Source organism: Fusarium sambucinum, chromosome IV, assembly GCF_050947815.1.
Source record: "Fusarium sambucinum isolate potato_lamoka chromosome IV, whole genome shotgun sequence".
Classification (NCBI taxonomy): Eukaryota; Fungi; Ascomycota; class Sordariomycetes; order Hypocreales; family Nectriaceae; genus Fusarium; species Fusarium sambucinum.
The window spans coordinates 7,318,090-7,342,337 of record NC_139291.1 but is presented as its reverse complement, the minus strand read 5'-3'; the positions used below and the strand labels follow the sequence as shown (position 1 = coordinate 7,342,337).

General features: G+C 49.1%; 9 protein-coding genes across 9 annotated transcripts; 5 read left to right on the top strand and 4 right to left on the bottom strand.

Annotated features, from left to right (window-relative positions):
- Positions 1-643: 643 nt before the first annotated feature.
- Positions 644-3,508, top strand: FSST1_002377 (uncharacterized protein; the record flags this gene model as incomplete). Its single annotated transcript, XM_083228360.1, has 4 exons — positions 644-723; positions 1,844-2,563; positions 2,627-2,869; positions 2,923-3,508. The coding sequence occupies 4 exons, from the start codon at positions 644-646 to the stop codon at positions 3,506-3,508; spliced, it is 1,629 nt and encodes a 542-aa protein (XP_083092559.1).
- Positions 3,509-5,392: 1,884 nt separating this feature from the next.
- FSST1_002376 (triose-phosphate isomerase TPI1) lies at positions 5,393-6,435 on the top strand (the record flags this gene model as incomplete). Its single annotated transcript, XM_083228359.1, has 4 exons — positions 5,393-5,430; positions 5,571-5,641; positions 5,751-6,353; positions 6,404-6,435. 4 exons carry the CDS (start codon positions 5,393-5,395, stop codon positions 6,433-6,435), a joined length of 744 nt encoding a protein of 247 aa, XP_083092558.1.
- Positions 6,436-6,795: 360 nt separating this feature from the next.
- On the bottom strand, positions 6,796-7,321 carry FSST1_002375 (mitochondrial 54S ribosomal protein mL43; the record flags this gene model as incomplete). Its single annotated transcript, XM_083228358.1, has 3 exons — positions 6,796-7,087; positions 7,143-7,225; positions 7,283-7,321. 3 exons carry the CDS (start codon positions 7,319-7,321, stop codon positions 6,796-6,798), a joined length of 414 nt encoding a protein of 137 aa, XP_083092557.1.
- Positions 7,322-7,656: 335 nt separating this feature from the next.
- On the top strand, positions 7,657-9,177 carry FSST1_002374 (U1 small nuclear ribonucleoprotein of 70kDa MW N terminal-domain-containing protein; the record flags this gene model as incomplete). Its single annotated transcript, XM_083228357.1, has 5 exons — positions 7,657-7,918; positions 7,972-8,099; positions 8,151-8,256; positions 8,354-8,449; positions 8,495-9,177. 5 exons carry the CDS (start codon positions 7,657-7,659, stop codon positions 9,175-9,177), a joined length of 1,275 nt encoding a protein of 424 aa, XP_083092556.1.
- A 684-nt stretch (positions 9,178-9,861) lies between these two features.
- On the bottom strand, positions 9,862-10,705 carry FSST1_002373 (ribosome assembly factor MRT4; the record flags this gene model as incomplete). Its single annotated transcript, XM_083228356.1, has 3 exons — positions 9,862-9,925; positions 9,977-10,456; positions 10,515-10,705. 3 exons carry the CDS (start codon positions 10,703-10,705, stop codon positions 9,862-9,864), a joined length of 735 nt encoding a protein of 244 aa, XP_083092555.1.
- A 1,756-nt stretch (positions 10,706-12,461) lies between these two features.
- FSST1_002372 (nuclear transport factor 2 family protein) lies at positions 12,462-14,222 on the top strand (the record flags this gene model as incomplete). The annotated part of the gene is made up of 4 exons (XM_083228355.1): positions 12,462-12,665; positions 12,717-12,791; positions 12,843-13,883; positions 13,932-14,222. The coding sequence occupies 4 exons, from the start codon at positions 12,462-12,464 to the stop codon at positions 14,220-14,222; spliced, it is 1,611 nt and encodes a 536-aa protein (XP_083092554.1).
- Positions 14,223-18,492: 4,270 nt separating this feature from the next.
- FSST1_002371 (uncharacterized protein) lies at positions 18,493-19,800 on the top strand (the record flags this gene model as incomplete). The annotated part of the gene is made up of 2 exons (XM_083228354.1): positions 18,493-19,067; positions 19,122-19,800. 2 exons carry the CDS (start codon positions 18,493-18,495, stop codon positions 19,798-19,800), a joined length of 1,254 nt encoding a protein of 417 aa, XP_083092553.1.
- A 703-nt stretch (positions 19,801-20,503) lies between these two features.
- FSST1_002370 (MIND complex subunit NNF1) lies at positions 20,504-21,337 on the bottom strand (the record flags this gene model as incomplete). Its single annotated transcript, XM_083228353.1, has 3 exons — positions 20,504-20,819; positions 20,866-20,984; positions 21,038-21,337. The coding sequence occupies 3 exons, from the start codon at positions 21,335-21,337 to the stop codon at positions 20,504-20,506; spliced, it is 735 nt and encodes a 244-aa protein (XP_083092552.1).
- A 473-nt stretch (positions 21,338-21,810) lies between these two features.
- On the bottom strand, positions 21,811-23,071 carry FSST1_002369 (CCDC90 family protein; the record flags this gene model as incomplete). Its single annotated transcript, XM_083228352.1, has 3 exons — positions 21,811-22,092; positions 22,146-22,376; positions 22,433-23,071. 3 exons carry the CDS (start codon positions 23,069-23,071, stop codon positions 21,811-21,813), a joined length of 1,152 nt encoding a protein of 383 aa, XP_083092551.1.
- Between the last annotated feature and the right edge of the window lie 1,177 nt (positions 23,072-24,248).

Below are 24,248 nucleotides of genomic sequence, written 5' to 3'. Positions count from 1 at the left end.
TTTGCGCTCACAAGCTGCAGTGATGCGTTGTCCAGCAGCCATTATCCCTCCATCTCATAGGCCAACAACAAGTGGTAGGAAGGAAGCCAGGGTGATATCCCCACATGTCTCCATACCAAATCAGGGAAGTTAACCAGTCGCTCGTCGCTATGGCCCATCCCTCGCGTCTCATCCCTGCAATAATCCAACACACCGGTTTCTGCACTCTGAAATCACAAACGCCAACTCACTCCTGCGACCCCGAAACGGCCGCGTTTTGCGGTAGTTCCCTGGTCAGTGCAACCCTGTCCCGGTAGGTCATCAGGCTTCGATAACAATAAAACCCGCAGGATCCCTCGTTGCCCAACGTCTCACTTCTGCTCCTCAATTTTCCTGCCCAACTCTCGCCTCTTACTACCCAACCAACAATTCGGTCTGATCCTTCATAGACTACCGAGCCTTTTTACTTTTCTTATACACAACTACCAACGCTTCCAATCTTTTACGAGTTTGAAAGCAACCCAATCAGCCCAAGGATATATCCTGTCGCGCAACAACACCAGCATCTCGACAGATTGCCACTGGTCTGAACTTGCAAGACAACGTCCATCGTTGATCTTTGCTACTGAACGAGCTCAAATTTGCTCTACATTCCGAGGATACAATGACTGTTACTCTTGTGACACAGCCTGCTACCATGCACGCTTTCAAGACTGACCTCGATGAGGTTCATTCGCTGCACAGGTACTGTTTTTCTTACTCTTTCCTGGAAGGCTCGCGTTTGCTTTTTTAATCATGTTGCGCTCAAATCATGTATAACGACAATCTTGCTTTACTCCAAGGACATGCCAGGACACTGCAGCCATCATTCAACCCATGGACAATTACCAGGAACACTTTCACCGGATTCAGGACCTTTCATAAACCCATGGATAATGCCGACAACAGTTCCGTGGATTTCTCACTTTTCTGGCTCTGTCCGTCCGGACATGAAAACAATAATTATACTATACCGGCCATGTGCTTTCTGTGAGTATTGGCCGTTTTACAATTTGAAAACACCAACCTACGCCTGGACTACTACAACCCTGGACTTTTTTAATGGAACAACCGAGGATTTTTCTACTTCATTTAAAGGATTCGACCCTAGGACTTCATAGGCTATCTTCTGGACCTTTTCAGGATGGATCTTTATTTACGGAATTTGCTTCGACGGAATTTAACACGACCCAAGGAATCTCGCCTGGACTTCTGCTGCTTCTGTGCCGCTTTGCGGTGTTAGATTTCAAGGTAGCTTCTGGCTTAATCGCCTAGCAATTCAATTTGATTGCATTAGTGCAGCCGCACTGGACATCCTTCACTGGTCAACCATCTGATTTCCGCTGGTCTTTCTTTTTTACTGGACACCATGGGCACCCATGATCTCAATGATTGCTTTACCCAACTCGGCTTCCATCCAACTCGACCATGTCTGCATTGCTATACCAACTTGTTTTTATGCGGATCCTTGAATTTAACATGGCCTTCCCGACATCACGACTCAGCCAACTCTGGATTACCACACTGGACTCGATGTACTTGACATTGATGTTAATGCTTACGACCTCTTGACCTGGCAACGACCCTTTCAAATGGACATCCCAAGGAACCCGACAGGAATGCAAGACCTAACCATAGGTTGCTCTTGACACTGTCATACTTGGTCTGTAATGAACACTTCCGCTAGCTTGACTAAAGCTAACCTATCCGATAGACTCAAAGTTGATTCAAGTAATTGACCTTTGCCTTGTTTCTGTTTTTGTTTTTTTCTTTCTGTTTTCTTGCTTTCAGACTTGCGCAGAACGGCACACTAACCCTTGCTCAGCGATTCTAGCTACTATCAGCCTTCTATGGCCTCCAATGGACTCTTTTCTTTCTCTCAAACAGAACCATCTACGGACCTATTGACAGGTTCGTCATGGGCTACGACAGTAGAAGGACCACAGAACTTTCAAGATTTCTCAGACAACGGATCCACACACTCTGGAGAAGCCGAGGAGTTCATTTTCACATCTGGCCATGCCACACCCCGAGGAACCCGTGTACACTCTCAAGGAAACTGGTCCGCTTCCAGGACTGCCGCTTCAGTGACCCAAGGTGGACAAGCCATGTCCAGGGTCAGCTCTAGCAGGTCTAGCGGTTCATCGCTATCACAATCATCACATCTGTCCAACATGGACTTCACAGGTAATGCTTCTGCTCTTCAGACTGGAACTCAAACCGGATCCATTCATGGACTTGATACTTGCATCCTGGACCCTGTCGATGGTATGTCGACTCAGATGTACTGGCCCGGATACTCTCTTGATGCCGCATTGAATGGCGATGCCACTTTCTCTCTGCCTGATTCAAGCCCTCTGCACGTTGTTCCTTCTCACATGCAGCTTGGCCCTGATGTTTCTCTTGCCGAGAACTCCCCCCCTAGCCCCTGGGACTGCTTTTCTAGCTCCATTTCCCGCTCATCATCCCCCAACACTATTGAGGACTTGTGGTTTCCTAACCAGAGCCCCAACTCCTCTCCTCAGATCCAGTGCCAATCACCCAGGTATGTAATTCCTGACAGTGTAATGACACCTGATTCGGTTTCTTACCAAGTCGATTGTTTTAGCCTTGATCGCAACATTCCATTGATCCCTGAGGATGTCAGCGGAAAGGCTCTTTCCACTCTTGATGAATTTCCCGCTGCTTCTGCCTTCACCGGACCACGACGACAGAACAGCGATGGTGAGTCCGCACGGGACCACGACCTTTACAAGAAGGCCGCTCCTTTTGAGGATGGACTTTACCACTGCCCATGGGAGGGACAACCCAGCTGCAGCCACCGACCTGAGAAGCTTAAGTGCAACTACGAGTAAGAAACAACACTATTGTAGACAGGCTTCATTTACTGACTTTGTGATTTAGCAAGTTTGTTGACTCTCACCTGAAGCCCTACCGCTGCAAGGCTGAGTCATGCGAGGGCGCCCGCTTCTCTTCCACTGCTTGCCTGCTCCGCCACGAGCGCGAGGCTCACGGACTCCACGGCCACGGTGACAAGCCTTTCCTTTGTGTTTATGAGGGTTGTGAGCGTGCTGTTCACGGAAACGGATTCCCCCGCCAGTGGAACCTGCGCGACCACATGAAGCGCGTTCACAATGACCACGGTAGCTCCAGTGGCTCACCTACAACCGGATCTGCTCAGCCCGCCAAGGGACGTAAGCGCAAGACCGAGACCTCGGAGACTCAGACTTCTACCAGCCGCAAGGCGGCTGTCAAGTCGATGCCTCCTCCCCCGGAGCCCAAGGAGAACTTGACCCAGCCTCTCATTGACCAGTGGATGGAGCACCACAAGGCTGTCCAGAGCCTCATGCGAAATGTTGTCAAGCCTGAGGATGCCCAGAACCTTAAGCACCTCGGAACCATGCAGAGCCGTCTGAACTCCATGATCAAGCTTACCACGGACCTCAACGCCATCAACAACCCCGGAAACACTCTGGTTGGCACTGGCTGAATGAATTTGTAAGTCATAACATTAATACAAGTAAGCGCAATGTACTAACTCAAGTTCATAGATATACAAGTCTTGTCTGCTACCAAAACAACAAATTTGATTTGTGCAAGTGCACAACCAGAGATACGAATATCCGTCTGACATAGAGACAAATTCTGAATCTCCAAGACGTCCCAAGGTTCGGGTAAAAAATGCCCACAATCTACGGCAGAGGCACCTGTCCTGCCCAGTAGAGTTTATCCCAAGGAACGGATGCATTGCATTACAACCGGAGTCTCTTCAATCCCAGGATACGGATATGGTCCCAAGGATTGCGCCGCCGCTGCGCTAGGAGGATAACGGCCCCCGTTATGGGAGAAATAAAACGACTCGATGAGTCGACAGAGCAAGGAAAAGAAGGGGGACGTCGAAGGGGAAGCATTAGATAGAATGATCTTTCGAAAAAGAGATTGATCCAGATTTTACAGAACAACAACAGATGGCCCTTGACTACAGGAAAGGGTAGCAGATTAGACATTTTGTTTGGGAGGAATTTTGACATTGGAAACATTGGATAGGATTTGGGAGTTGAATCAAGTTTTTGCTATTACATGTATTCCAAGATGGTTGAAGTGAAGTTCCCATTGAGATGACCTTGATGGGCATTGCTTGTTTTTGGTGACTTGCTTGATCAAGAACGAGATGCAAGCTCAACAGTAAATACCACAATAGTGCATCGCGTGATAAAAGTAGTTGATCATTGCATAGTATCTATGGCTCGACAATATGATTATGCTTAAACTTGTTCTACCGTGTACATCGTTAGAAATATGATGCTCGTAAAATAGAGGAAACTGCTGAAAGAATTCATGATCGGCGGTGAAACCTGCACGGTCGGAAGAAGCAGGGTCGACTGAATGAAACTCCGGAGCGAGATCGTGGGGACGTGAGGTGCAGCTGGTATACCTATCCGAGTACATTTACACGTAGTCTCGAATAACATTTGCGTTACCAACACTCTCCCGAGTTGAGGTTTCTCTCGATGAGCTGATAAAAAATCACTCAACCCTTTGAAAACCAAATAATGGCACGACAACGGCGGTAAATAGCTCCGAGATATTGTCGGCTCGGTCACAGCCTCGGTGGTTTCAGTTACATCTCGTAGGTTGGTAGTGGAGAGGCCTATGATGGATGGTTTGGGGTCCTGAAGCCTCCACTATGACGCTGCCCTGGAAGTGCTGCATCTTGGATCAGCAAAAAAACGGCAGTGATCCGGGTACCTGAGGGAAGCATCTGGAAGTTTTTTATTGTAGGTTGTCATGGCGAATTACATTACTCGTATATTTCAGGGTATTGTGAGGGATTAGCCAGTCAATCAAGGAGAGAAACGGAATAGATTGTGATTAGTAGACGGTAGTTCAGCCCCGAACCCTGCCGGAAAATTGTAGGTACCTCTACTACAGTGGTTGTTTGGTATAAGTGATGCTATTCAGGTGCCAAGTTACTGAGATATGTACCTACATGTAAGGTATAAAGAGCTATACATAACAGTTCTGCGATAAATAATGATCAAATGGTGCCATTGCTTGAACGGACACAATGACTCGTACACCCATATATCTAAACCTGAACCCATTAATCCATGCATTATCAATGTCTGTCCATATTTCATGACCTGACTGTGAGCCGCTTCAGCCCGATCCAGATTAAGTATGGGATTGGATATCCACCTGCAGGTGTGGTACAGCTAAGCTCCAGACCATTTACGTAGTACTTAGCTACGTCTTTCCCATCCCGACTCAACATTAACTTTCTATTCTTCTCGTCCTCATCTGCCTCGCTTTCTTCATCACATACCCAGCTTCTCTAACCTCTACCCATATTATTATACACTAATTGCCCATCATGGCTCGCAAGTTCTTCGTCGGCGGCAACTTCAAGATGTAAGCTTTTACCCCACCATGACTTTCTGTTGTTCTGCGCAGATTTGCTTCGTTGCTGCCCCTCCCCCTCCAAAAAGCAAAAAAGGCCGCAGACTTGCTTGGATGAAGTTATTCAGAAAGCTGACAATTGTTTTCTATAGGAACGGCTCCAAGTCGTCCATCAAGGAGATTGTCGACAACCTCAACAACGCTGACCTTGACAAGAACGCTGGTACGTCATTCCTCTATCCCCTGCCCCGCGACTCTCTTCCCAGCTTCTCAACAGAACCCCTCATTCTCCATTTGTTGGTAAAACATTGACTAACATACACCACTTCTAGAGGTCGTTGTCTCTCCTCCTGCCCTCTACCTCCCCCTCGTCCGCGAGACTCTCCGCAAGGACGTCGAGGTTGCCGCTCAGAACGTCTACGACAAGCCCAACGGTGCTTTCACTGGTGAGATCTCCGTCTCCCAGCTCAAGGACAGCGAGATCAACTGGGCCATCCTCGGTCACTCTGAGCGCCGAACCATCATTGGCGAGTCTGACGAGGTCATCTCCTCCAAGACCAAGTACGCTACCGAGAACGGCCTCAAGGTCATCTGGTGCTGCGGCGAGTCCCTCGAGACCCGTGAGGCTGGCAAGACCATTGAGTTCGTCTCTGCTCAGATCGAGTCCCTCAAGTCCCAGATCTCCGACTGGTCCAACATTGTCATCGCCTACGAGCCCATCTGGGCCATTGGCACTGGCAAGGTTGCCACCACTGAGCAGGCCCAGGAGGTCCACAAGGCCATCCGTGATCTCCTCCGCAGCATCAGCGACAAGGTTGCTGACGAGACCCGCATCCTCTACGGTGGCAGTGTCAACGAGAAGAACTGCGCCGAGCTCTCCAAGCAGGCCGACATTGACGGTTTCCTCGTTGGCGGTGCTTCCCTCAAGCCTGCTTGTAAGTTATCATGATATGACCTCAGTTTGAACTACGCTAACAAATCGCAGTCGTCGACATCATCAACGCTACCAAGCAGTAAACTAATTAAATCAAAAGTAAACCGGTTTGTTCCGTTACGGTGTTGGTACCTGGTATGAGAACAGATAGATGATGAATGAAACAAAAGATTATACCCATGAAATAATATCATGCTTCGTGAACCGAGTAGCCTTTGACATACTATCTGTACCTTCACTTTAATTGATCTCTATAAAAACAGCATGTAAATGACTGGCGGTGTAGTTATGAAGCAATTTCATTCATGCCTCAGTGTTTTGGAGATCTTGTTCTCAGTCGTACATATTTCCTCGCAACCCAATGCTACAATACAAACAACCCTCCAAATTGTTACAAATATCTAAACGTACAAAGACACAAATTGAGTATGATAGCCATCGTTTTAAACAGGAGTTCCCTTGCCGTGGTATGGAGACCAGACACCACGCACACTTGGCCTGGTGCTGGTAACGGCTTGGTTGTGTTTCTTGAGCTTTTCTCCGCTGGCATCCCGTAGCAACTCGGCCTTCTTAAGAATCTCGTATGGTGATAGGTTTCGTACACAGATGGGCTTCTGTAGACCGTTGATGTAGTGGCCGATGACGACGGGGTGCTTGCCGGGTCGGGGCGAAATGGCGAATTCGACTTGAGGGTTGGCGGCGGCGAACTTGGGAAGAAGAGACTTGATGAAGCCGCTATAAAACGTTAGTACACAGAAACAGATGTAAAGTCCAGGGAGATATCACATACTTCATGCCCTTGGAGCTGCCAGCCCAGTCACAGTAGTAAAAGTCCAACTTCTTGCACTGGAGGATAAATGCGCCCAGGCCATTCTAGAAAAGTCAGCCTTTGCCCCCCAACCGACAGGAAAAATCGAGGAATGAGCGTACCTGGCCCTTGGCTATTTGTCTTATCGCCTTGACAGTCATGTTTGTGTGGCCGTATCAATCGCTATACTCATGATCCGACAGCCAGAGAGAATTTGGCTACGAAGCCATCACCAGAAAATGATCTCGGGTGCAGCATGCCCCATTATGGTTTAGCGCGGGACGGTAGAATATCGGCTATCGACAAGTCTCATCCAGGCACCCTTACTCATCGAGTCCAGTCTAATTTCATTCCACAGTCGCGCAACTTCAATTAAACCTGGTGCAGCATTGAGCTTTTATCAACCTTATCCCGCGAGATTACGCGCGCATCTATTGACGTTCGCTTTCTTTTTTCTCACTGAACCTTTTATACCGATTCAAGTCGAGATAGCGAAATGACAGACAAGCTCCCCCCCAACTTGCTCGCGCTGTTTGCGGCGCGACCACCCCTGCGATGGGTTGAAGCTCCCGATTATGCGCCCCAGAACCGCAAGACAGCACCCATCAGCGGCGTCGCCCAATTCCTCCCGGAGCTTCAGAAATACAAGGAGACCGACGTATACCATCCTACCGAGAGTTGGCTGCAACGTCGCGATCGCAAGAAGCGAGAGAAGAAGGAGAAGTTGGAGAGGCTCGTCACAGAGGCGCCCGACCATTGTACGAAAGATCCATACCTTTTGTTATTTTACGGTAGCTAACATGTCATACAGACCGTCCTGACAAGGATACCAACATCCGTGGTGATGCTTTCAAGACTCTGATTGTTGCGCGTTTGAGCTATGAAGCCGACGAAAAGGACTTGGAAAAGGAGTTTGGTCGCTATGGCCCTATTGAGCGCGTATGCAATCCCGAGAAGCTTTGATGAGACCATCTGCTAACAACATCACAGATTCGCATTGTTACCGATACTCATGCCGACGAGAAGCCGAACAAGAAGAAGAAGGCCCACCGAGGCTATGCTTTCGTTGTTTTCGAACGCGAAAAGGATATGCGAGGTAAATATAGTCCCCCCTTCCCTCTGACTAGCCATTTGTTTTCTTCCCCGGATGTACCTTTTGAGTCGTGGCCCTCAGGCTTGCCCTTCTCTCGAAGTATATGGCGAGACATCACTGGGCCCTCAAGCTTGCCCGTCTCTGCCTCTTCCTTTTCTTTTGTCAAATCCATTCAGCACACGAGGTACTATTGAGGGTAAGATTGACTGACACCTGCGCCATTCGGCGCAACCACGAGCAGCGGCTTTGGATTCTTGTGATGGCATGCGCATCAAGGACCGACGTATCAAGGTAGACGTTGAACGAGGCAGAACCGTCAAGGGCTGGCGACCACGACGTCTCGGTGGTGGTCTCGGTGGCCGAGGTTACACTCGAGCCATGGCCTCACGTCCTATGGGCCCCGGTGGCTTTGGCGGCCCCGGAGGAGGCGGTTTCCGTGGCGGACCTCGAGGTTTCGACGGTGGACGCGGACGTGGTGGCCACCGAGGAGGGTTTGGCGGTCGCGGAGGAGGCTTCCGAAGCGGCGGCGGCGATTTCAGTCGCGGTGGTGACCGAGGCGGATACGGCGCTCCTAGTGATGCTCCCTCCGGACCCGGTTTCGATCGTAGGAACGGAGGCCATGGTGACCGTGACCGAGGTGACCGAGGCGATCGAAGGGGTGACCGAGGCCCTGGTGGGTATGATTCTCGAGGCGGTGGTCGCTCATATGACGACAGACAAGGCGGTGGCCATCGCGACGGTGGCCGATTCGGCGGAGATCGCGAGAACCGACGCACCGGAAGCAACAACGAACCCATTGGCCGACGAGAAGGTGGGTATCGCGAAAGGGACCGCGACTTCGACAGACCTCGCGATGACGACGGTGGCCGTAAGCGCGGTTATGACGGTGGCTACGAAGATCCCAGGAAGCTACGACGTTACTGAACGATCTTCATCATGGACACACATGTGGTGGGTTGTCGATCTCATCTTTCAGTCATTAATACAGTTCCCTTTTCCACCAAAGGGTAAGCACGCCAATTGAACGACAACCTCGGTCTCGGACACTATGAGATTTCACGATGCGCATGTTTTACTTGGAATTGTCGACCTCTTCTGATGTCTGCTTAACCCGCCGGGACTTGTCAGCCACCCAACTTATTTGCGGCAATAGCCCTGGTTCATTGCGGTAGGCTTTGGTCGACTCGATATGCCAGGTAACACTTATTTGTAGTCTATTTGCTTTTTTCGGGAGTCGAGGGCCAAAAAAATGGAGGATAGTTGTTGAACCGGCTATTAAATGCTGCATAGGTAAGGTCAGGGTAAGGATACCTAACCTGCTGACCCTAAAATGTCGCCTAGGCCGGCTGTCAAGGCCGACTCTGATGTATCATATAGGAGTTTTCATGTTTAATAATAGTTCGAAAGAAGCATCAAGTCGCGTGAATGTTTTAAAGTACGTATTGTCATTCAGGGGCGGGCCAATTGGTAAAACATGATGCCCTCCATATCCCATGGCCCTCAACGCCGAGATCCCATAAAAATTTCATGCTGGTATCAGTCATTCAAACAGAAGATGTCAAACCCAACGTCTAGCTAGCACCTTTTTTTGCCCAGTTGTAAGCTTATCTAATTCTCTTCCATAGCATTGGTGTTGACTTCTGTCACCTCCGAGTTGGCGGCGTTCCAGTATCTGGAGTGTGTTAGTGTAATTCCAGTTGTAACAATGATGGGCAGAACTCACGCTAGCAACTTGACCTTGAACTCGCTCATGCACATATCAAAGACCTTGAGCAGCCTTGTCTGTCGCGAATCCAAAACATCACCCTCCTTGCAGACAGTGTACTCCTCACCCTCACCAGCCTCATCACCAAGAACGACTCGGCCCTTGATCATACGGGTAGGGACACCAAGACGTCGCAGCTCAGGCTCGATGGTGTGCGCCAGAGGAATATCGTGCTCGGCGGGAACCTCACCGGCGGTAGCGTAGACGACACCAGTGGGAATGGAGAAGTCTCGGGTGGCGACGGCGCCGGCGCGGGCAAAGTCGACCGGGGCGAGGTTCTCAAAGTAAGAGATGATTTCTTCGGCGGGACGGTTGGTCAAGATCAGGCCGACGGTGCCGGTCAAGTATTTGTTGAGGTCCTCAATTCCAGGAGCGATAGCCTCCTCGGGAGTCTGACCAATGGCCTTGGCCATGAGCTTTGTCTTGCCAAAGAAGAGACTATGCAGAGTTAGTTCAACCGTCTGCGACCAAAGAGAGGTAGGTTGAGGAGAATTACCGGCAGTCAGAGAGTTCACGGCGGACATCCTTGAGGTGGTTGTTTCGCATGTTGTCAACGCTGAAGACAAAGCAGTTCTGGTACTCGGGGACAGAATCGCGGATGTTCTGGAAGAGCTTGTCCTTGTTCTCGCGCGTCTTCTTGTCGACCTGGGTAAGGTGGACGACCTTTGCGCGTCTTGACTTGGGCATTTTGGCGGGTTTGTTTGTTGATTATGTGATTCTTAAGCAAATTCTAGGAGGCTTCTAGGCCAAATTGAGAATTGTTTGAAAGATAGGTTGGTTGTGGTATGAATTGTGATTGAGGTTGAGATATCGTCCGCTCAGAGATAGTTCGAGTCGGTCGCTGATAAGATTGTGAAATTTTTTGGTTGTTGAACTAAAAAATTCAAGCGGGCGGGCGGTGGACCCCGCGATTGGTTTACAACGAAACCAGGGTCCAGCAGTCCAATCACTTATCTCGGGCGTATAAATCAAGTACCTGGGCATCTCAAGACATCAAAATGTATTAATTTTTGTGATATAAGAATGAAGTATTTAACAATATTTATTTCTGTTGAGATAAGTAATCTGTAAGTTAAACAGACTCTGATAGCTTGTTATAAAACACTCCCAGCTTGGCGAAATCGAATAGACGAAAGGCACAAAAGCTTGGAAATGTTGGCAATATTGATGACAGAAATTGAAGCCTGGATCGATGGTGGAAATAGGAAGCTGAAGCTTCAGACTTGACAGTTGTAATATGACTCGTCAATCATACCAAAGTTAAGTTCTTAACTCTAATGAACAGCTATTGTTTGCAGGTATCGACCGCAAGCACACAAAAACCGAGTCAAGAATGCAATAGAGGTTCTTTGGATAGACATTAGCTCGGTGACATCTTCTACCAGGCGTGAGTTGACTGTGGACCAAGATAGTTTGTTGAAGGTTTGGAGTATTGGGACAAGAACTATCCATTACATACTAAGACGACCAAATCAAAGGGTTCACATTGATGCTATATTCAGATTATGCACCAATTAATTCTTGTAAAATGCTGCAATGACAGGGTTCCATGTTCGAAGCTACATACATGATGCTGATGCAAAGATCCCTGAGAGGCTAACCTCTAGCGAAAGGGTATGTGCGACGAGGTAGTGGAATAAGTAAGTTGTAAGTCCTACTGCATTGGTCTATATAATATTATATGTCTCACTAGATTAGGTTACATATATCTTTAGTACTCTGTTCATAGGTAACATATATCAGTATTGATTGCTGTTTGCAGTGTCTCGTGGGACTTGGCAAGTCTCGGGAAAACTATGACACTTGCCGTTCCGAGAATCGCGGAAGCTGAACTTGACTGTGGAGGTGGCGCACAGACCAACTTCACAACCTTGAGCTTCGAGCAAATAGCAACAGCGAATGCAGCAAATCCAGTGGTTTTTCGAGCCCTCCACAATTGGTCTGAACCAAACAACAACCTGACCACATCATCATCCCGACTTCATCACATCCGACCCGATCCAATTCTAGAGACTCGTAAAACAATTCGAATCTCATCCTCTTCTATCACTATCAGTCAACCCGCTATTATCACTTCTCTCACTCTCCAGGGTTTCTTTCATCCGACGGCCCATCTCGTCTCCTCTCAACTCTTCGCCCCTCACGTTTCCACATCGTCGTTGCCTCTGACCTGCGAACCCTCTTGACCCCGGTTTGTCATCAGGCTTGTTTTTCTTCCTGATTCGATACGACTCAACTTTTTCGAGTCTATCCATACGTCCTCGACCGAACACGATTGCTTCTTGAGCTTAAATCCTTGACAACAGCTCTATTTCTTTTAACGTTTTCACGCATTTGTTTGCCCTGTTCCTGCGATACAGAGAGCCCGCCGATTGCGCACTCGATCTAATTTTCGCTCTCCCGTCACACTCGCCATTTCAATCTTCACATCACAACAGCCATCATGGCCTCCAACGGTAACTTTGCCCAACAGGACCAGTACAAGGAACCTGCAGGCCAACAACAAACAGCTCCCACTACCTCCGCCGCCGATGGCTCTACTACCGCCGCCGCTTCTGCCAACAGCAACTTGTCCAAGGATGAGGTTGGCTGGTACTTTGTCGAGCAATACTACAACACCTTGAGCAAGTCACCTGAGAAGCTCCACGTATGTTTTTCTTATTCTGTGTACCCACGATCCATACTAACCAAGTTTTAGCTCTTCTACGGCAAGCGCTCGCAATTCGTCCAAGGTCAAGAGGCCGAGGTCGCCAACGTCTCTGTTGGTCGACAGGTATGTATTGATTATCGTCAACTTTATGGGCAGTTCCTAACCAGAAAACAGCTTATCCAAGAACGAATCAAGGAGCTCGACTTCCAAGACTGCAAGGTTAGAGTATCCAACGTCGACTCGCAAGCATCATTTGAGAACATTGTCATCCAAGTGATCGGCGAGACCTCCAACAAGGGTGCCGAGCCTAGAAAGTTCGTCCAGACCTTTGTCCTCGCTCAGCAGCCCTCCGGCTACTTCGTCCTGAACGATATCCTACGATTTATCGACGAGGAGACCGAGACCGAGGCTACCACTGCCCCCGAGGAGGCCCCCGAAAAGGCTACCGAGGAGACTGCCGCCCCTGCCACTGAGGAAGCTGCACCTCCTGGTGAGCCTGAAGCGCCTAAATCTGTAGAGGAGACTCAAGAAGAGGCTCCTGCTCAACCCCTCGATGCCGAGGTTGTCGACCATAAGCTAGAGGAGGTTTCTACTTCTAAGGACAGTGTGACTCTTAATGGCAGCACCGACGACACTTCAGTCACCGAGGATAAGGCCCCCGAGGCTAAGTCTGAGGCTCCTGCTGAGACTGCTGACGAGGCTGCTAAGGAGCTGGCCGAGGAAGACCTTAAGGAGGCAGAGAAGCCCAAAGACCCTAGCCCTACACCTGTGTCCAAGCCCGTCGCTGCCCCTCCTGCCGCTCCCGAGAAGCCTACCGGTCCTCCTAAGCCTATGACCTGGGCCAGCCGAGCTGCTGCCGCTCTTCCTCGACCCGTTGTTCCTCTTTCCAAGACTCCTACTCCTCCCGTGAACCAGAACCGCGCTCCTGCTCCCGCTGCTTCTGCCCCAGCTTCCCAGCCCGCTGCCGCCCCTGCTTCTACTGCTAACGCCCCTGCTGCTGAGGCTGCCCCTAAGGAGGCTGCCGGATGGCAGACTGCTGGCACTGACTCTAAGCGACAAAACCGACCTCAGTCTGTTTCCGGACCTCCTCCCACTGAGAAGGAGGGTACTCTCGGATATGTTAAGTACGTGACAGACAAGGTTCAGGATGCCGATCTCAAGAACACTCTCGCCGCTTTTGGCGAACTGACCTACTTTGACATCAACCGTCAGAAGGTATGTTATTTTTACAATGTGTACACTGCAGAAGCTAATGTGATATAGAACTGTGCCTTTGTCGAGTACAAGACCACCGATGGTTACCAGGCGGCTGCCGCTGCCAACCCGCACACTGTTAACGGTGAGAGCATCGTCGTTGAGGCCCGACGTCCCAAGGCCAACGCATACGGAGGCACCAGCTACGGTGGACGCCCTGCTCCCGGACGTGGCCGTGGAGGTGCTGAGGGTGGCCGATCCGGTGGCCAGGGCTCTCGAGGCAACTTTTCTGGTCAGAACCGTGGCCGCGGTGGTGCTGCTCGCGGCCGTGGCGGTGCTGCCCAGCCCCAGAACGCTTAAGCAACTGCACTCAGTATATATAATACGGCAACACGAGAATCGTCTCGATGTTTGTCTACACACTGGGCAGTATGGTTACTACAGCCTTGAGGCGTAGTCACCTCTTTACCTATGTATGACATACCTAAACAATATCAAAGTCTCAACATCAGGGGGCGAAAGTGGAAGGTAAGCTCAGCAGGTGGCACGGCAAGGGGAGGCGGAGTTTGGTATTCCCTTTGGGAGGAAGGATGGAGTTGGGAATCTGGAGTCATGATTATTCGTTTTTCAGTTTCGGTGGTTTGCGCGCTGCATCTGCATCTGATCGTTCCAGCCGGTGATTGGGTTACGGATTTCAGCGAAAAACGGGGGAAAGGTCCATGGCTGGGAGCTTTGATTTGGCATCATTACCTTCTAATGACCGTGTGTATTCTTACAAAAGCGAATGGACGGGCGATAGAGGCTGCACCCGGATGGGCAGAGGAACATTGATGAGTATCAGGAAGAGATAGTGATAGGAGATCATGTCGGAAGAAGTCTAGGCCTGGACGAAAGGGCTTGACAGGGACCACGTTCTGTACTTTTTACTGTGCAAGTAATGATTAGTACCTTTTGGTTTCTAACCTCGGAGCCAAACTGCCAGATGAAGCAAGTGAATGCGAAATCCCAGAGTGAAGTCGGTGCTGTCATGCCAAGTAACGTAACATAAGGCAAATCATCGGGCCATCGGAAACTTGGCAACTACATGCGATATCCATCAACGAAACCAAGTCATGGATGAAATGAGAAGCATATCCGAAGTTAAACTTGTTGAGCCTCGTGGGCCAAACAAGTTTATTTTTTGCTGGCGCTCATCAAGGTTCTTTTGTAACGATGGAAGCATTGACCAAAGGCCAAGCGGGTTATAGAGGGACTTTTGCAAACCAAGAGGATACTCACTTGTAATAATTACTACATAGTCCCTGCTTAGGCAAGTCAAAAACCATTGACGGTGAACTCGCACGTGTGGTCGTGATATTCAAAGGTTGAAGGAATTGTCTCCCGATAATATCCAGGTCTACCCAGCGGGCGTGCTGTTCGGTTTCTTCCGGGGACGCCGTGTATGGGGAAACACTCTCGTAACTCGTTCGCCCGCTTATTTGTGACCTTCTGAAAGCAGACTCATACTTTAGTCCGACCAACAGAGCATAACAGAGCTATTGTCATGTGAGCAATGATGGCTCGAGGTATTGCAGGCATGCTCAAAAGACGAGGTGAGTGATGATGCCGAGAGATCCGGGGAGTACATTAGGCGATCAGCGATATATGAGACAGTGGCTGGGGATATCACATTTCTTTTGGAATTTCTTTAGATGAAGAGAGGAGGTTGCAGCCAAGACGGGAGAGGATCAACGCGGTGAGCTTGTCTCAAGAATTAGTAGCTTGGCTTGTGTCTACGTAAGTCATGTATGTACCTGACTTGTGAACTTTAGTTTTATTACTAGTTATGCTTCATTGAAGCTCGAATTAAAGATGAAAAGGAAACTTTTTGTCGACGATCATTACGTATTCAGTGAGAAGAAGCAATGATCATCTCCCATGCCGCGCATCTCGATGATGACACGTATTTCGGAGGAATAATTACCGTGTGAGATTTGCATGATCGTCCTGAAGCAATTCGACTGCCGACATTCAAGGTAATACAACACCCTCATTCCAAGTCGTGCATACGTATGGTTCATTGATTATCTTGATCATCAACGTCGCTGAACCAACGTTCGCCGGGTATTCCCCGCAACACTAATGCGTAATGGAGATTCGAATCGGCCCTGCTCCAATTCTTGTGTTTAGTAGTGTGCCATTAGAGAAATTGAATGGACAGTAAGACGGGAGGTTTCAACGGAGACAGTCCGGAAATGTTGTGCCCTACGAGCTGTCTTCCGATTCGGGAAGAGCGGAGTTTCAGGGTGGTTTGCATTGAGTTTTGTGCACTCTCACAATTGGTGATTGTTCTTTTGATAGAGTACCAGTCAAACGCATGATTTGTTGTCAACTTGTATGATAAAATTAGGAGGAATGCAATACCATAAATGGCTGACGATGTACTATGTATAATAGAAATAACAACACACGACATAAATGCCCGTATACTTTATTGGTGGAGCCGTTTTGTCCAATCCATAAAGAGACGCCGAGAAAGCCTGACCCCAGACACAGAGAGGGGCCCACTATCAAAGGTGCCAATGGCGACACCAAAAGTTCCTTTATTGAGCACAGAAACAGAGTCTTAAAAGTATGAGGTAAGCTGCTTTAATTGGAGAAGGAGTACGTATACCTTTCCCAGAAGTCTGGGTCGCCTGCAGAGAACGAATCAAGTGTCGGCTTTGACAGTTATTTTCGAAACGGTAAAAATGGCACTTTTGTTAACAAGGTCCGTTCTATGTGTCCGTATCCTTCGGTTTCGTTGGTTGCAAGTTCCCTTATGCAGAACTGTTATTGCGGCGTCTGGGATAAATGAATCCAGAGCCGGATGAAATTATGGTCCTGAGAACTTTTGTGTGCAATGTGCAGCTATTAATTGCTTGCATGTCGGTTTCTTGAAGTGATAAGCTCCGGACATGACAGTCTCGACCCGGCCGAGACGTCAAACGTGGCTTATGTACGTTGGATAGAACGTAGCAAGCGAGGCTTGAACTCTATCGTAGATTTGCTAGGTACAGTTGAGCACGGTATTGGGCGCGGCAATTACCGTTGCCATATTATGACCAATAACTATAGTCGGGACTATGCCCAGGCTGCTGACGATAATCATAGTTGTTGAAACGCATAGTTTGATGTTACAATACAGCGTCTATCTGCAGTGGTTGTGGATAGAAAATCTCGCGCAAACAAGTAGCGTGGGACGCCAAGAAAGACTTTTGTTGTTACTTCCTTGTGCCGATATCCGTCCTGAGAAAGGTACCTACCCGTTCTTTACTAGCGGCGCTGGCTGAGGACGGTGGGGCCGCGTGCTGCAACTTCCTCGTGTGGTTCTATGGGCTTGTGAGACCCCAGTCGCGCGGGACCTTTTGACGGGAAGGTGGTCCTTTTGAACCTGCAACATGAGGTAGGCTGCCAGAAGGCAGGCGCAGGCCAAAGCCAGAGTCAGGTCCCCCGTCAAAGCAAGCAATACCATGTGTCGTGCTTGCCTTGTCTGGGGCGTTAACGATCAAGGTGCGCTCCTTCCCCGACCCATGAGCCAAAATTAAATCGATTCAACTGGTAAGCCAAGCATGAGAGAAGAAAGAGGAGAACCCTGGACTTGGCACCACCAACGACATCTCATCTTGGACTATTCATCAACTTCACATATCGGAAACGAGATAGTACAGATATTTCACTTTCAGACAAAAAGAACGCAGAGCCCTACGCCGAGTTAGACAGAAACGTCCACTAATACAGGCGAGATCGGCAGTCAGCGCGCGGAAATTCGGCGCATTTAGCACGCATTTGATACTCCCTCTTCAAAAGTGCGGATCGCATCACATCCGCATCCCACAACCCGCCAGACCAAAAGGCCAATCAAGACGCTGTCGCATCAGATCCTAATGTGATTGACCTGATTATTCGATTTAGGCGAAATCGCTTTTCTCGAAAAGAACAAAAAACTACTGTAGCGTCCAATACGGCAGCCTCATCTCGCCACTCTTCCGGCGCTTTCAATATCCTTCCCATCCCACACCCTCACGTTTCAACAGCTTCCGCTCCACTCTCACCTCCAATTCTCATCTGAGGTCGCTTCTACGTGGGCCCCTTCGAAACGGCTGACGTCGCTCTGCGCTCGACTGGCCCTGACTTTTCGATCCTAGGCCTAGTCACTCGAACAAAAGAGCCGCCGCATTTCCATTCCCCTTCTATACCCCGTCGAAGCCGGACGGAGGCACGTCTTATTTGGGTCCTACCGGTATCCCATCAACCCCGTCTTCCAGCTCAGCCCACACCCCCCTCGATCCACGATCCTCATATCGACCCCTGCGTGCGACCTTCTTCCACAGATGCTTCTCTTCGTGGATCCGTGCTGACTGTTCTGATCCTCTCAACCTCGTCTTCTGTTGGTTCACTCCAGTCTTTTTCTACAACTCTCTCCACATAACCTCGAGCGGGTCGGAATGATCAACCTCCTCAGCCTATCGTCCTCTATGGAGACTCCTACGGTCAATGCTTGTTGAGGTTCACGCCCCCAGACCAGAGAGTCACCCCGTGCGCCCTTCCCGTTCCGCAACGGCCGGTCGTGGGGCCCTACTCGACTTCATATAAGTCCCGTCTCCCTCCAATGGACCTCCGCAGGGTCACGGCCGAGGACGATGGATCATCCACGATCGCTCCCACCTCGCCGCCCCTTAGGCGGCGTGTCTCAATGGAGGAGGACCTTCACTATCAGCGTGTCATGACGAACCAGCCTCGACCCTCCCAGCCGCCTCCGTACCAGCAAGAGCGAGATCCGCCGTCGACGACATCGGACATCTCCCAGCATGGAGATATTCTGGAGAAGGAGAAAGAGCTCAAGACTGGCGGGGGCGGCCAAACTCAACTTCACCCGGATACAGGAAAAGAAAAGCTTCCCGCCTACAACAATTCCATATTGTTGGAGGGCGTCTTTGATAAGAAACACGAAATCGAAAACTTGATAAAGAGGGCCGAAGATCGTCAATGGTATCCCGTATATGTTTGTTTGAACGGCACCGCGCTTAACATCTATGGCACTAAGAAGGCCTGGAGCTGGGGTAGGACGCGCGACGATGGACCGTCCGTTAATCCAGATAACCCTCCATGGGTAAAGAAGGGCAAGCTTGAGAAGACGTACAGTCTGCTGTATGCGGATGTTGGTATCGCTGCCGACTACAAGAAGTAAGCTATTATGATTGGTGTGGATGAGGAGTTTAATTGGCTAACATGATCAAGACGGCGATATACCATCCGCATTCGAGCCGAGACCGATCAATTTCTCTTGTGCTGTGTCGAATTGAGTACCTTTAACAAATGGCTCGAAGGCCTATTTGCAGCCATCGACATCGCCCTGCCCTTGGAAGACCGAGACTTTCCTCGCGATATGTCTATACCCCGAATACAACGAATCCGTTGGTTTCACGGCCAGTCACCTACCGCTACGGCCATCGACTTGTCGGAACTAGGAATTGAAACAGGCACTGAAGAAATATCAGCGACGACAAGCGAGACTCGTCCATCTTTACCTTTGGCTCCAGAATCCCAAACCCGACTTGAACCTGAAATTGAGGTTGAAGGTGATGAAGAAGAAGTGGCAGAACCTCCTCCTCGGATAGACCTTGCCCGGCGACTCAGCACAACGTCATACAACAATATGGGAATCGACCCTGTCGACGGAAAATGGATACCAGAACATCAGTGGTCGAGTGCTCACGACTTGCTGTATGCCAAGCTTTGTTACAGCAACCTTCTTTTCCGAAGTCCCCGCAAAACGCCATACATCATCAATAAGGGCAAAAAGTTCTATGTTGATTGGACGACTGGCCGAATGGTCAGGGTTCTCCCACCAGCCTACGGTGAGATCGACTATTTTGGTGCTTGGCAAACGGTTCATACCGAAAACAGACTCATCTGAGGTCTTGGCCATACGCATATATGATATAAATATCTTCTACCCCATGACACTCCTCCTTGCCAACTTCACTATGTCCTCTTTCTCTTACACAAAATACTACTGGGACCGGTCACATCTCATACGACATCACACACATTTCTCTTATGGTTGATTCAACATTTTATACAATCTAGAACACCACTACACAGATTCACACTGGAAAACGGAGGCACAGCACCTCACATCTCGTCTTTTTTACGAACGTACATAGCTACTTTGCATATCTGGCGCATGAAAGGCTGCGGATTGCATCAGCCAATGGCGATCATGGCTCACGATCATGGAACGGAGTTTACATTTGATTTATTGCTTTCTTGTTAGATCAGCTCTGCGGTTTTGACATGGGGACCGGTGCATGACATGGAGGTCTAAACCACCCCATTACCATATCATTTCTTGCATATATGACCTGCTACGACAGGCATTTACATAAGTTCATATATATATATACACGTCCCTGTGAGGCATTGCCTCTAAAAAGAAACTGCTGTATCAAACATTCCCGAGGTACTTTACTGTAAAGTAGTTGATCATTTGTGAACATTACTTCGTAATACAAAACAAAAGATGATGGTATCGTACTCCTTTAGCGGATTGCCGCCCCATGACTCCGAATTTAGCATGACACAGCTCTATACAGCCTTCCCTTAAGTATCGTGTTTGTTCAATCCGTCGCTCCTTGTTGCCCCTGCTTCCCTCCACTTGTAGCTTCAACAGCTGCAATTCCCTGCCTCGTCTCGGCAGCAACATCGTTCACAACCGGGCGCAGCGCATCGTTCGCACCTTGAACATCTGCTACTACAGCCTCCAAAGTATCAAGTAGAGCTCTAATCTCTTCTCTTTGTCGTTGTACTTCGTCATATAAAAGAGCGTTTTGCGATTGTGTTGTTTGTAGGCGTGCATTGAGTTGCGATTGGTGGGCTGTGAGTGTAGGTGTGAGATGGGCGGCGAGGATAGTGGGTGGAGGGAGCATATGAGGTCTGTATGAGTTTTAGCATATGAGGTGTATATGGAAGAGTAACGTACGGTGTTGGTGGTTCTGTCGTCGATTCTGCTCGTCGCCGTGATGCATCGCCAATAAGACCCTCGAGGTCATTCAGTTTGGGAACAACCTGTCTCGAAACCATGATGTTCTCAAACTCTTTCTGCATTCCATCATGTCAGCACTGCTCGTCAACCATAGTCCAACAATACGTACCTCGCATTTCTCGCCTAGCTTATCAACCATCTGTCCCTGGACCTGCCTCAGCACACCCTCTGCCCTCTTCGCAATAGTAGGGTAGCACCCCGCGACATTCTGCCAGCTGGCCTTTCCCAGCGTCTTTTTCAGTGATCGCGCATAGAGTTCTTGCAGACGCGCTGCGCGGGGACCGGGGGATACGGCTGTGTGGCGCTGGGGGAGGGGAGGGCTTGCGGGGGGTTCTTGTTGTTGTTGCTCTGCTTCTTGCTGGGCTGCTTCGGCCTGCGCGGGAGGTTCAGGCTGCGGTTCGGGTGCCATTAGTGTAGAGGCTGGTCAGGATTGTGAAGTATGTACGTGGTGATATTGGAGATGTTGGTCCGATGGTTGACGCGACAGGTTAACGCGTGGGGTAATCAATTTATCTTAGCACGTGCTGCACTCAATAGTAGTCATGATATACAAAATACTGCCAAGTTCTCATGATGGATTATGACCAGCGTCAATCTAGTCATTGATATTCAAAATGTCTATGTGCGTCTATGAAATTGACTTGTCAAAGCCTGTTATATGCCGTGTATATATGTACCATTTATCCCTTACCCATCCCACATTGTTCAAGGCTCCTCTTATCAGCTCATGCAACTCCAACCAAAAGTTACCATGATGCAGCCTTCCTTTTTTTGTGACAAGAGCCCGTTTTACTCTTCTAATAGAAAATCTATAGGGGTATCGGTTATAAAACAAAAAGAAATGTGCCAATGAAAAAGTGTTCGTCGTGTACGGTGTAGTTCTTATCCGTTGGCGGCCAGAATCGCTGCCGCATCAGCATCGATTGTGCGATCCTGTTTTCCTCCATTCCGTCTCTTCTCTTCCTCATCTCTCTTGATGCGGTCCATTTCTCTTTGTCGCTCGTGGCTCACGTACGTGGCATATCTTAGGGTTCCCAGTGTCAGGACTGCCATGAAGATTATGCCTAGGACGGAGCGACGGATGAGAATCCAGCGCACAGCCTCGATCTCAGACTTTGCATCGCTACTAAGTACACTGCTGATTTTGTAGTTGATTTGTTGGACCTGGAATATTTGTTAGTTGACCAACTCCGGCCGACATCGGAGGGGAAACATACAGCGCTCTCCACGACTTTCTGTTCCTCCCTGACAGCCATCTTTCTATCGTTGAACGAGCCTCGCACATTGTCGTTTAATGTGTGAAGCTCTTGGTTCAGTGTTTGTGCCAAAATATCAACCTCGTGCTGTAGGTGCGTACGTTGCTGTCGTAGTTGTTCCTCTTCGAGCCTTCGGTTGTTTTTAATCTCGGTGCTTAACTCTGAACAGGCCGCAGTAAAGAGATATGTTTCCTAGTATTTGCCGTTAGCCTTTGTTCCATGGCCCGTCGTGATATGAGTATACCCACATTTTCAACATCGCTCTTGCTAACCAGAGTTGATTGAGCAATTTCCAAGTTCTCCGCGAGCAGCGTTCGGATGGCCTTCATTGATGTTGTAGCCTGTTCTTGCGACCAGCCTCCCCCCTGCAAGTGCTTCACAAGCGAGTAACTGTCAAAGTGGTGGACGTATGGTGGTGGACACATGGCCGGGCCAGGTCTTGTCGTCTTCGCCTTCGTCTCGGGTGGTTGCATGTGTAGTACAGCCTCTAGAGGCCCGCTCTGCTTAGCCTCTTCGCGAGCGATTCTGGCACGTTCCTCCTCGGCAGTCTCATTTTCTTTGCTCTGCACGCTGTTTGTCGATGCAATGTCCTGTTGTTGCTGTGTCTCGGTTGTCGAAACTGATCTGTCGGGCGTGGATTGCAATTGTTCTTGGGTTTCTGTGGATATCTCGAGTTGAGGACGAATAGCGCTATCGCTGATAAGAGGATGCGAGGTATTAAGGTTCAGTGCTGGGTCTGCCTTTAGAAGTTGGGGCTCAATGGCCTTTCCTCTCCGTCGTGCAAAGGTGCCTCTATGCCTGGCAAAACCAGCGGTAGAGCGAGGCGTTGGACGTATCCCACGCAGCACTTGTGGGCTCAGGAAGGTCAGTCGGGCGGCGGCTGTCATGTCGGGCAACGATTGCCTCGAAGAGGTATGATGGCTACCGGGTGTTGAATAGTTGAATTATGTTGGAATGAGCTATAATTCCCCCATTCCTGGCTGGTGTTGTGAATTAATGAAAGGGTTAATTTGAGAATCTCGGAACGGAGATCGGCAATCCCTGAGTGAGTTGGCGTCTCATCTGCACCTGCACGTGGCGGCGTCATAGCTATTTACCAAAATAGTTAGCTTCAAGGGTGATGGATGTTTCTAGGGTCCCCCCTAACTACCGATGTTAGCCGCAGGGGTTAAAAGTAACTACTAGGGATTCATCCCAACATTTACTTGTATCTATATAGATAGATAAGTAAGTGATAGGTGATTGACTCACATTAATTGCTCGGCCAACTACACCACCGCATCCTCTGAAAACAATCACAAAGATACTCCGAACCAAGAAACAACTAATAAGTAAACTTTAGTCTTGAGCCTTGCCAAAGATTCATATGTGGTGCCTGTTCCTTCACATCATCAATATGTGATCTCCGATTCGGCGGTATTTCTAGAATTTAGAACTGATGTGGCGTAGATATACAGGATCGTTCTGAAAACGAGGAACGTGGCAAGACAATCTACAGCTTCCAACTACTGAGACGTAAATTCTAGAAGCCGAAAGGCATTGTCCGTATGGCAGAGCACGAGGCTCAGGATCCGATCCAGATGCATACACAACTGATGAGGGCTCACTTTTCAGATCTCGAGTTGTATCAAATTTTGATCTTGCGAAACCGATGTTACCGTGAGAGGCTTGAATTCATTACTATGTAAGTTCCAAATTGTGAAGGAGCTTGACATGAAAACTCATGTTCAAGGGATGTCATGAGACAAGTCCGTTCGTTGGGTCCGGTATTTTGAGCCATTCTGGACAGTGATGAGCTGGCAAAGTGAACCTTGTGTTATATGTAATGACGACTTGCTGCTGTTGAGACAGCAATGACGGCCTCTATGAATTGCGCCGCCTCTTCTAGTCGGTGTTATCCTGTACAATATTCGGCCTTGTGGCCCTTCACACCACAGGACTTGCAGCACTTTATGACATTCTTGCACCATATGCCCTGTTTTGTAACAGTGCGCGCCATAGATTTATTTTGTTTTGTCGCATCCCTTCACTTGATAGGGCCTGTCTTCGAAATCCAGATGGGTG